Here is a 12578-nt window from a genome sequence, read left to right as displayed (position 1 = left end):
TGCAGGCAGCAGCCGTCCCTGAGGGAAGCCCCCCAAACCGCTAACATTATTTGGCTCGACGCTACCCGCTCTCCTGTGCCAGCAGCTGCCCGCCAAGCAATCCTTAGTAAAGGCCAGGCTGCAGTCGGGCTCGCCCTGCGTTACAAGGAGGGTGCCTGAAAAGCGAAGCGCCGCCTGCATTTTGCATTCCCGACCGCTCGCGTTCTGGCACGTAGCGAGCGAGCGAGCGAGCGAGCAGGGCCCAGGGCTCCCTCTATATTGCCTCCCACAGCCCTTTGAATGCGGGGCTGATCACAGCAACTCCTCCTCAGTCTATCCAGGGGATTCAATGGGGCTTGCCAAGTAATATTTGGAAAATGCCCCTAAGGACTACAAGCAAGCCAGCGGCCACCTTCGACTACAGAGCTAGGCAGAAAGTGGACCGGGATTTTACTGATCTCTGGGTGATTTGAAGCAGGTCGCAAGGATTTTTGACTCGTTGATAACAATGGCAGCAACAAAATTACTCTCTCCCTCCAAAATACATACATACATATCTACTGAAATAAGAAAGCTGTGTGCGGGGGAAACCTGGAGTTTTGTGTAGAAGGACTGAGTTCTGTACTGACACTCAGAACCAATTCCTGGGCTGTGGGCTCAGAAATGACAGCTCTCACACTAGTTTGCACAAATTAGATATTGCACAAATATCTAAATGGTATAACAGGATGCTTGTTGTTGATAGCTTTAGCAAAATGCTCAGAGTATATAATATACTGTACATATATTACTAATATCTATTACTATACTAATACATCTACATCTATATCTATTACTAACTTACATTACTAACAGTGAACTCATTCTCTTGAGTGTGAATCCTTATGTAGACAAAATGGCATTATCCTCACACAAGGACCTAACATAAGGGCTGAGGAAACTGGGAGGTTTGCATAAACAGGAACAATATTTAGAAAAATAGAACCCTAAAAGCGGGCTGGGGCAGCCGCTCACTGACAGAAGGGTGGAGCACTACAGAATCAAAAGTGTTTTAAAGGTATGCTTTTTGGTCTCATTTATTATTTATCTTTTAAACAAATAAAATGTTTAGTTTGAGGAACTCTGAAAGACAGTTATGTCATCTTAATCATTCTTTCTTTCCAGTGTAGCCCAGTGCTTTTTTTCTGGGGGTATGCAGGGGTACGCATGCCCCCTAAACATTTTGTGAATCTTTGTACTTTTGTCCATTTACTGTATTTATTTTTCATGATTTGAACTATAAAATAGTCAAAATGAGAGAACCCCTAAACTTTTTTTTTTTTAGAAAAAAAGCACTGGTGTAGCCTACACCTCAAGTTAAACTAAGTTCAGCAGCTGATTCAGGCTGCATTCTCTCCAGCCCCCCCATATTCCAATTTTTGGGAATATTGCCAGACATCCCTCCCCCACATAATTGGGGTGTTTTCTCTCAGTTAAAGTGTTACACTTAGAATTGCAGCTGCCTATGGTTGCCTGTTAGCTCCTCCCTCCCCCTGTAAAAAAAACTGAAATGCTTGCCTCTTGCCACAACAGAGAGAAAACAACTTAATGCTTGTTCAGTAGATCTCACTGTGTGAGGAGAAACTTGTTATCCAGCCCCATTCTCAATAGAAGGCAGCCAAGAATCACGGTCACCACCTGATTTATTTCAATTATCAGACCCTGAGGCCTTCCAGACGCTGTAGACTTCAACTCCCATGTGCCCAACTCCCATGGCTAATGATCAAGGATGATGGGTGTCAGAGTCCAACATCATTTGAAGAGTCAAAGGTTCCCAACTTCTGGCTGATTCAGACTCTCGTTCCCAACAGCCTGTGTTTGAACTGCATAACAGGGTTTTGTACTTTTTGCATACTACTCTCTTGGGTTGTAGTCTGAGCAGCCAAATTCTCACACTCTTTCTTGGAGGAAAAGTACTGAGATAAATTTCTAACCTATGTGTGCTCCTTAAAAATAATTAATTACAATTTATTATTTAAACTGTGCCTTGAGAGAACAGCATCAGCTTGCAATGGAATTAATGTGAAGGAAGGGGGAAGCAGGAGTAGTATCTTGCCAGCTTCCTTAAGTTTTCCAGAAAACCGCATGTGGTAGGGTAGTGCTTTTCAACCTTTTTGGTACGATCCACAGGTCCAAATTTACTTTGTATTTACTGACCCAGTGATTTATTGTCACATGAATTTTGGACCTTAGCTCTTTGGCAGCCATCAGTATTATGCATTTTAAGTGAAGCTTTGCTGACTTTATAACCATTCAAGCAAAAATTGTACTTGATGCCCCCATTAATGTGGAATTGTTGAACTATTTATAGTACTTACAAAGTCAAATCAGTTTATTTTTTTTTAATGAGAATGTAAGAACAGCAGTCATGACTTCAGAATATTGCTTCATAAACCATACAAATGTATTCTATAAACATACCAAAGTGGTGTTAGATGAAACTATTAAAAATGTTCAGGTTGTCATCTTTTCATTCATGGTCAACTCTGTTTTGGCAAGTATTGGTGGGATCCCTAAAGCTTGCATTTTGCCAATGTGTACTCAATGTGGGACCTGAGATTTCATCTTCATAGTAGTCATTGCTTTAAAACCTCTGGCAAAGGTATGGGCTACCAAATGGCAGCAGCAAAGGTACTGTTTCATTAGCAAGCTCAGGATACTCACTAGTGAGTTTCTATTATTCTTTGGGGTAGTGTGTGTGCTTTAAATTGTCTTAAATGTATAGTATGTACACAGCTAAATACAACTTTGTGATATCAGTTGCAAATGTGTTTCACACACATTCACACTTCTGATTCTTCAGCAGACAATTTGTGGACAAATGTTGGCTAAGCAAACTCAAATTACCTTTGGTTAAACTATTAGTTAACCCTGGTGGTAGACCTGATGGTTCACCATAAGGTGCTCATACAAGTTGTTGTTTTGAGTATTACAACTTGCCTCTGATGTGTAGATGCCACAGGTTTTCTGACCCACTGGTTGGGAAATACAAGTAGGGAGTGATTCAGCATACGCTTTTTTGCAGTGTTGGCAAGCAAGGTAGACTTTTTAGCTTGCTTAGCAATGCCTGTGATCCTGTTTTGGGGCCCATTTTGTTAGTGGATTTCTAAAATATGTAACATGGGGTCTCAAAATGGTTTGCCTGTCACATCGACTGATGTGTCAAAATCTGGAAGACATTATTCCTAATTTTAGATATGTAGAGGATGGTTGTAATTATTTTGTGGTGCATATGCTCTAACTTTTTGTTTTTTCCTTCAAATATCTGAGGTTGAGCCATTGAGTTGAAAATAGGTTCCACTGCTAAGATGTGGTGGGCTTTCACTTAAACTCCTATATTTTGTCTATAGAGCTAAAATAATTAGCTTTTGGGGTTTTAGAGGAGGAAAGGGACTTGAGGTTGTTTCCAGCTTCTACCTAAGACATTAAAATCAATGCACCTACATTAACAATTTTAACCAATTTCAGTGAGTCTGCTCTGAATAGAACCAAGTTGAATGCAATCCTTGGTTTTGAGAAGTGTGTTTCCTGGCATGTAAGGTTTTGATTTTTGGCACTGAATGGGCGTGTTCCAACAAATGTGCCTTAATTTAATTATTCCATAATTAATTTCTATATGAAAGATGCTGGAACTCACCTTTGTCTGAAAGCTGTTTGTCCCCTTCCACCCCCATCTAATGAGGGGTACGGAACAGTTCCTTTCGCAGGAGGGAGGCTGAGGCACTCAACTCAAGTTTAAAGGGACATTTTCATTTGTTAATACTATTTCAGTTCCGATTTGGGAAAATGAAATGAAATTAAAAATGACAGGCCCTCCACTTTACTAGCTGTGACACTGAGAATAGTGTTGTTGTTGTTTAGTCGTTTAGTCGTGTCCGACTCTTCGTGACCCCATGGACCAGAGAACGCCAGGCACTCCTGTCCTCCACTGCCCCCCGCAGCTTGGTCAGACTCATGCTGGTAACCTCGAAAACATTATCCAACCATCTCGTCCTCTGTCGCCCCCTTCTCCTTGTGCCCTCCATCTTTCCCAACATCAGGGTCTTCTCCAGATAGTACAATCCTAAATTTGTCAATTTAGAAGCCTCACTAAGTTCAGTTGCAGGTAAATAAATGTGTATGGGATTGCAGCTTAAATTATGCAAAATGCATGGATATAAATTATTATATCCAAATGATATTATTTCTGGCTACACATTACTTGCCTTGTTTTAATCCCCATTAGTTCCAAGTAATTCACGAAGACTACAATCATATATATACTTCCCTGCCGGTCCCATTTAGTTTATGACTGAGAAGACATGCACAGTATTGCTCTGCCAAGCAGCATTAAAGTTCAAAACACAGCTGGTTCTTCAGCTAAGTGGTCTCATTGGCTATAATGCAAGTTTGCAATAAATGAATGCCTTTGAAACTTGATCCCATTAAGGTTATTCATAGTACCCTAAACACAGGTACAAGTTGTCTGTCTACACATGTACAAGTGTTTGCATTGATTCATGCCGCCCAGCTATTTACAGAGATTATACACTCATTGAAAGTAACATGCAATCACCCTGTTATGTTTAATGATCCCAATGCAATTAGTAGGGTTAACTTTCAAATAAGTGAGCATATAATGCAAAGCTTGTAAAAAGTGAGTTTCACGGTTTTGTACTCTGTTATTCCTAAATCCAAATTAGGGTATTTTTTCCCTAAGGGCCAGTAAGCGCTGTTTTTTTGTTTTGTTTTTATCCTATTCTCTCTCTTTTGTCTCCAAGTATCTCAATTGCATCATAGCTTGAGCAGGTCAGTCATAACTTTGTGGTCCTACAATCATCAACAGACCCAGAGAAAGAAAAAACCTGCCCTGTCTTGTGCTCTTTAGGAAGAATCAGAGCTCAGTTGGAGCATTCATTTTGTATGCAGGCAGATTCAATCCCCAACATCTACTGATATGGCTGGGAGAGGACCCTACCTGAAACTCATGCTACAATGCTCTGACCCTGTTTAAGGCACCTTCCTAGGTTCCTGTGTTATTTCCTGCATGTCAAGCTTCTATTATCAGGAGGAATGAGTGCATTCTGCATTTTTTGTACCAACAATTAGAGGTAACATTTGAAGCAATGACCATGATTGTCTACTGTTGCCATCTTTGTACTGCCCTTGCTCATTCACCTTTTAAGAACCTGATACAAATAATGCCTCTTGTTACATGTACACCCCCCCCCCCGCAATCACAAGAAAACTGCAACAAGTTAAAAAATGGCAGTTCTGCATCTCAAACACACCGATTCCCACGAGGTCCATGTGAGTAGGTATAGTTAAGGTTGAAGGTGTTCTTGAAAACCAGGTGGAGGTGGTACTCCTGCCCTCAGGTGTACAATAATTTTCATACATATGAGAATTTATGATATCCCTATTATGGATAGTATATTTTGCATTGTTGTACACAATGAGAATTCAAGATTAGGAGCTGTGGTTATTTTGCAAAAGCATGAGAATTAAGGCAGGTTGGATGGTTAGGGAAAAGCCTGTTTCATATATTTTAAATATTTGAAGTTATTGCTACAGAAACCACCTATAGTTCAATCTCCAATGTAGGTTTGCCTTTTTTCTTTTAATGATGGCTTCTCTGAGTGTTGCTGTCATGGCTGAATAATTTCAAGATTTCCAAGCTTGCAGCCTAGGTGAAAGGACCTTCTGGCCCTCCAGCTGTTGCTAAACTACAGCTCCCATCATCCCTGCCCATTGGCCATACTTGTGGGGGCTAATAGTTGAAGTAAATAAAATTAGAAAAGAAGTGTCTTAGCATGGTCAAATGGCTTGTAGACCAAGAAGATGTCTATGGTGGAAGCATATGCATTTCTGAGGTAGGGAAGTTGTATTCCTGACATTATTGCAGAACAGAAGGAAAATGCACTTTATATTTCTGCATGGCAAGAAGAGAGCTGAAGTCAGTCAGAGGTGCATACTGAAGACAAGGAGTGGGCTTCTGGCTTTGCTTAGGTTTTCCCCAAGAAAGAACTTCACATTTAGTAATTACCTTCCTACTTCTTCACCCTTTTCTGCCTAAGAGATAGTAACCTCATTCTGCCTAACTACAGGACACAACATTTTAAATTCTGGGATAGTGTTTATCATTGCGGATTACAAATAAAACATGACAGGCTGCATGTTGTGAAAGCTAGACCCATCTGCATACCAGATAGGTATGAGAATTTTCTGTTTTAATAAGATTTAGACCCAAAGTGTCTTTTCATGGCAGTACACCTCCACTGATTTGCAGAGCTGTAAGCTCTTATTTCCTGTAAAGGCACTGCAGGCTCGCTACAGAAGAATGCACTGAGTGTCAGATTAACTCACCCCTTTTTTTTTAAAGAAAGGATGAAGCAAGTCAGTCTATAGAAACTTGATGTAATTTCTATCCTAAAATTAAGAGGGATCTTTTTCAATCCACTGAACTGTGGCTCTGCTATATGGCTTTAGGGACACTGTGTTTCTCTGTCATTTTACTCTGCGCTTCAATTCTTATGCAGAAATCTGCTCACTGTTTTTATAAAATCCTGGCTGGATTTCATTATACTTAATATTTTGTTTGCAAGCATCTGTTATAAATGCTGTAAGTGAGCGTTAGTTCTAATTCATCAGTTTTGAATGAGCATTTGGCTCAAGAACTGGAAAGCAATTTCATTTTATACATGTATGTGTGCGATATATGTATGTGTGTAAGCATGCTTGTGGGAAAAGGATTTAAGCTAATAAATTTAAAACAACCTAACAAGGAGACAAAGAATGATGCATAGAGTGACAGTACAAAAACGCAGTGATTATGAAAATTCATAGAAGATAAAAATAAAAGCTGTAGCTGGTGATGTGTCATCAACAATTGCAATTTAAAAATGGAATTTTGTATCTCCAAAATCTATTGAAGAACTACAATTTCAAATTTATCACACTGAGCGCATTGCAGCTTTGCACCTTCACCCAGACAGGAAACACTCTAAATACTCATAGGACTGTAGATGCAGAGTTCATCCTAAAACTAAAGCCTCTGGCAACGTTATTACCTACAACAATTTTCTATGAGCCACTTTTATTGTATTTTTGCAACACAAATAATTGTACATTATCCTGAGTTTTATCATCTGTGATAATATGTATTAAATTTTACTTCTTTCACTGTACTTTCCATCCAACCTGCATTGCCCTGTTTATCTACTACTGTATTCTAAATAGAGTTTGTCAGGGCTAAGGCTAGACCCTGACTTTGAAACTAAGCCAATCCAGAAAGGGCTATAACAGGTGGAGAAACATTTAGACGACCTTGTATGTAGTAGCTCAGATAAGCACCAAACTGACAGGAATTCTGTAGTACTTAATAATGCAAAACCTTCCTCAAACACTCAGGACTATCCACTTCAGCAGAAACAAAGATGCATCTACAGTAGTTAAATGTTAACTACACGAAACACTGTATGTGTAGCTAACTATTTCTCCATCTAAGCTTGTGGGCATGAACAAAATCGGACTACCAAATTGCTGCCCCTGGATGGCACTCATTTATAGAGGGAGGCTCAGTCTTCACAGCACTCATCTAATTAAATTAGCACTGCTGATGTCAGAGCAGACTGCCATGCTTATAATTTGCCTGCAATCACCACAAATTCCTCAGGTCGCCTTGCATGCCAACCCACTGAATTGTGGAATGGTGTCTTGAGACTTCTGTTCCAATAGTCAAACCCTGGGCAGTATTCTGGACTCTGGAGGTTCTTTTGAGGATCAAGTGCTGTCCAGGTGAAATATGCAGACAGCATCCCACCTAGATATGAAAAAAAGTTTCCATAGCACAAGTAGAAGCGAATATAGTGTCACAGCAAAATGGACATTGATCATCTTCATTACAGCCCAAAATACGCATGTTTCAAAAACACACATAATGGTATGTTACTATACATCAAATTGATCGCCGTAGTTTTTTGTTTTGCAAAAGCATACCATCTTCTTTCCCCAGTTTAAAATAAGCACCAATTGAAGGGGAAAAGAAGAAGGGAAGCATAAAAAAATCAGTCTGTCTCACACAGTTTATTTAACAATAGGTAATAAGAAATCAATTAACAGTCTATACAGTGATCGAAAGTTCATATTTATAAGTAATCAACTTTAATTGCATGATTTACAACATTTGAGGGTTTTTTGCTTTCTATTTTCAAGTTTTACAGAAAATGGAAGAGGAGGAAATGGGAGGGGAGGGATAGAGAAAGCAAGCATAAAGAAGAAACCCCAGGGATTTACTCTCAGGTTAAAATTATACCCTTGGAATAGTTTCTTACCCTCTTTATTTTTTCCTTTGTTAGATGTAAAAATAACGAAAAAAATTCTTTCAAGAAAACAAAACCACAATATATATACTACATCCATTTGGCAGCTGCCCCGTGTATTTGCAAAAGGTTGTCTTCTCTCTACATGTACAAATTTTAATACTTGAAGTTTAAGCTCAGACTCTGGTATAGAAAATTCTTGGAGGACAAAAGTAGACTTCAGGAGGGAGACTGGGTTACTTAATAATTTTTACAGTTTTTAAAAGAATTGACATCTTTCCAACCAAAGAGGAAAAATTGGTATTTATCTTTAATATATATTTTTATATATTTATATATATGCACTGTATTTTAAAGCAACATTCACCCTTTTTGTCCTCCAGTTTTAGGAAATGTTCTGTTTTTTCTGTTTTTCTTTTTTTCTTTTTTTGCAGTAGGCATGAGAAAAACCAGAATAGGGAAAAAAGTTAACCATCTGCCTCAGTAAATTATAACTATCAATATTACATATTTTCATTAATTTAAAAAAAAAATAAAACCTATTGGAGGCTAGAGAAGGAAGCCATTTGGTCAGCAGCCAAATAACTATCCCCTCCCAAGCACCTCCCCAACGCACGCGAAGGGAAAAAAAAACAAGTAAAAGGACTGGTTATGACCCCAGCCATAACAAAAATATATTTTCTTTGTATTCTATTGTCCCTCAGGTTCATTTTGTTGGTTTCTCATTTTTAAAACCACAAACTACTGCTGCAGAGTTCAGATGTATTCCAGGGAAAAATGTTCTGCTAAGAAAGATTCAAAAAAAATTGTCTTCAGTACAAAAAGTCTTGAGAAAATAAGTTTTTTTTTTGCTCCCAAAATGCTACAGTGTGTCTTAGTGTATGTCTAGTGTACTCTGTGAAAGGTTTGAATTCAAGTCTGAATTATCTGAGCCGAGTCCCAGTTCTGTGGCACTTGCACCATGGAGGCCTGCCATGCCTGGATTGCTAGCAAGCTGAGAAAGCATTGCACTCTGGTCCGGGCTGGCAAAGTGCCCTTGATCCATGGGGTTAGCCTGGGCAGCTACCAGTCCTGGATGAGGGGAGCTGGTCTGCGGGGAGACGTGATGTGGAGAAGGTTGTGGCTGCATCCTAGGGGACGGACTGGAGTGGGGTGGCTGGGACTGGGGACGTGGTGAAGGGACAGGCTGTGGAGAACGCACTTGATTGGTGAGCGATGACGGAATCTGCTGGCCTTGTAAGTGTGGGGACTGGGCCTGGCTAGGGAGCATGTGCTGTTGGGGACTCATAGGATTGGGCTGAGCTGGTGATCCCATCTGCTGCTGAAGTAGCCTCTGCTGGAACACTTGCTGCAAACTGGATCCCGTCTCTGCACTCATTGCTTGTGGAAGCTGGCTCATTTGTCCCATATTCCCTTGTTGCATTTGCTGCATGTGATGCTGCATCCGCTGTTGCTGCTGCTGCTGCTGCTGCTGCTGCTGCTGAGGGTACCCAACTCCCTGGGGCTGTTGGAACTGATTATGGTTGGCCATGCCAGGCCCCAGCCCTGGTCCTGCTCCCTGACGCTGCTGTTCCATCAGCTGCCGTCTCATTAGGATTTCCCGAAACTGGGGAGACATGGTTGCTGCAGGATTCATATTCATTTGCTGTGCCTGAGGATTCATCCCTCCCATGGCCTGCTGGGGTGGTGGCTGCTGGGGTGGCGACTGCTGGGGCATGCTGGGCCTCTGGACCCCTGCTTGCATCGGATTCATATTCTGCATGCCTTGATTGGGATGCACACCTTGCTGTCCTGGCATGGCCTGCTGCTGCATCCCTGGTTGCCCTTGAGGCATTCCAGGCTGTCCCGGCATGCCCTGTGGATTCTGGTTCCCAACATACTTGGCAGCCCTCTGCTTGATGAAAGCAGCTAACAGCTGAGGGTTGGAGTGCAGGATGTTAAGCACCTGCTGCTGCTGCATGGGAGAGCTGGGGGACCTGAGAGTCCGCAGCAGGTTTTGTAAGGCTGCCTGGGGCACAGAGCTTTGCTTTGACGGAGCAGCGCCAGGGACCTGACCCATTCCTGGCTGCTGCGGTGACATACTCATCTGCTGCCCAGCCTGGGCCATCGACATCATTGATGGTCTCTGCATTCCTGGCTGCAGCTGCTGAGGTTGAGGCAAGCCTCCCTGGGCCCACGCGGGCTGCTGCTGAATTCCTGATGGTCCCATCCCTTGATCTATGTGGCCCCCAGGACCTCTGGCCATCTGAGGTGGTGTTACACTCATAGGCTGTATTTGATTCATCTGGGGCATCTGGTGTTGAATTGGCCTCTGGAAAATGGGATGAGCCATCTGCCGCTGGTGGTCAGCTACTCGCTGGATCTGCATGGCTATTTCCACGGCAGCTGCAGGGGGCCCCGGCATGGGTGGCTGAGTAGCCTGAGGAGTTGTTGGAGGAGTTACCTGGCCACCTGCCTTGCCTTGGGAGACAGCACCAGGAGGCTGAGTTCTTGACATGCTATACGGAGGCATGTTATTGGGAGGTACGGGTTGTGGCTGCGAGGCATGCTGGGGTGGAGGCTGCGGCTGTGGGGTCTGAGGAGTTGGTGGCTGCTGGCCTGTCGGAGTTGTTGGTGTGGCTGGTGTTGGCGAGGGCAACCCTTGCTGCTGGCCTACTATGCCGGTCCTCTGCATGCTTGCCACCCTCCTCCGGAGCATCTGGGCCTGCTGCAGGCGGTGCTGAAGCTGCTGCTGACGAAGCTTGTGTTTGATGTTGAGGCAAAAGGGCACTGGGCACTTGTTCTCCTGGCAGTGCTTAGCATGGTAGCAGCAAAGAGCAATGAGCTGCTTGCAAATTGGGCACCCTCCATTGGTTTTGCGCTTGCAACCTTTGGTGTGCTGGACGACCCTCTTCATCTTCTGACAAGACGGCAATGAGCAGTTGGCATTGCGGCACTGGCAGGCATGGACCAAAGACTGGATGCAGCGCTGGATGCTCAGGCGACGTGAATCACCAGGACTCTGCGTAGTGGCTGTCTGTTGGTTGTTGCTTTCATCATCAATACCAAGGCCCAGTTTCTCCATCTTGTGCTCATGGTTTTTAGAGTTATAGCAGGTGATACATAAGTCATAATCCTAAAAACAGAAATGATCAGTCAGATAACTGGCCTTATTCCCTGACAGAGGCACACATCACTAAAAAATTAAATAGCTGATAAAAGATAGTCTTAATTAACAATGCAATCTCAAAATACTAATGATGACCTGTCCAAAAAAAATCATGAAACTTGGAAAGGCATAAACAAGCATTCACTGAAAACTATGCAATGACTATCAGCCAAAGTGGCTCAAGTGTCAGTTCTTAGGGGAAGAACAGCAAGACTGATATGGTGAGCAACAAAAGTGAAAGGCTGTTCCCATCTCAGACAGATGCAGACTTGAAACAGGCCAGGAGTCACCAACCAGTGACTCCTAAGGTCCTAAGTTCTGAGTTTTCATATATTTATTTTTAAAAAGAAATTGCTTGACAGCCTAGAAAGTTAACGAGGAAAAAGTGCAGATATGTTGCTAAGCAATTTCTGTGAATAGTCAGCCTGACTTCTGCCACCTGTCAATGTTTTTATTTTTTAGCCAATAAGTGAAGCCAGCTGTGATTAGTAAGTTAGGTAACAAGAACTACTTGGGTTCTGAAGAGCTGTTGTTTCCCCTCTCCCTCAGAGCACTCTCCATGCTTATTTTCTAGTAGTCCTTGGAATCTCTGTAATTTGCCATTTCTTTTCCCCTAGAAACCATAATGCATCTTTCCTATGGTGAATTCATCTGAGGTCAGGTAATCCCTAGAAGTTGTTTTCTCAAATACTACTACACAACGAATGTGGGTTGAAGAATGCCCTTGTCTCCAAAAGGAAAATCTGAAATCTTTGCAAAGTGGCTTAAGCATGTCTTCTGCTTTGCAGGAGCTAAAGAACACCTACTAAGAATGGCAGAGTCAGAAGTTTGAGTCCCTTTGCACTTAATGGGCTTTACTCCCAGGTAAGCTGGTATAGGATGGCAGCCTAGGCTTTGGTCTAGGGTTGAAAAATGGGGGGAGGGAGCACTGTTGTGCCTTTAATAGCTTTATGGTAGGCAGAAATTCATCAGGAAATACAATTATAAGAAACTTCACAATTACTGTACTTTCTCTAATCTTGTGTTATGACATGCCCCCATGGCTGCCATTTTGTCACTGGTACCCACAACACTCTCAAAATTTGAAATGTGTCCATTGTTCCAAAATGGCT

At 42.2% G+C, this 12578-nt stretch overlaps 1 protein-coding gene and 1 long non-coding RNA gene across 2 annotated transcripts in view; one reads left to right on the top strand and one right to left on the bottom strand.

Moving 5' to 3' along the window:
• Nucleotides 1-303: 303 nt before the first annotated feature.
• LOC307226131 lies at nucleotides 304-7945 on the top strand. Its single transcript, XR_013843330.1, has 3 exons — nucleotides 304-1036; nucleotides 2011-2108; nucleotides 4779-7945. It is a non-coding gene; the product is annotated as an uncharacterized lncRNA (long non-coding RNA).
• Nucleotides 7946-8063: 118 nt separating this feature from the next.
• EP300 (EP300 lysine acetyltransferase) overlaps nucleotides 8064-12578 on the bottom strand; it is a 79181-nt gene continuing 74666 nt past the window's right edge. Inside the window, exon 31 of the mRNA XM_079994540.1 lies at nucleotides 8064-11433. Within this exon, the coding sequence (XP_079850666.1) occupies nucleotides 9193-11433 (2241 nt within the window). The 3' untranslated portion in view covers nucleotides 8064-9192. The remainder of the gene's footprint in view (nucleotides 11434-12578) is intronic.

The sequence above is a fragment of the Podarcis cretensis genome (assembly GCF_951804945.1).
Source record: "Podarcis cretensis genome assembly, chromosome: 10".
In the NCBI taxonomy this organism is placed as follows: domain Eukaryota; kingdom Metazoa; phylum Chordata; class Lepidosauria; order Squamata; family Lacertidae; genus Podarcis; species Podarcis cretensis.
The sequence above is the reverse complement of the archived record's forward strand: the minus strand, read 5'-3'. Positions and strand labels throughout refer to the sequence as shown.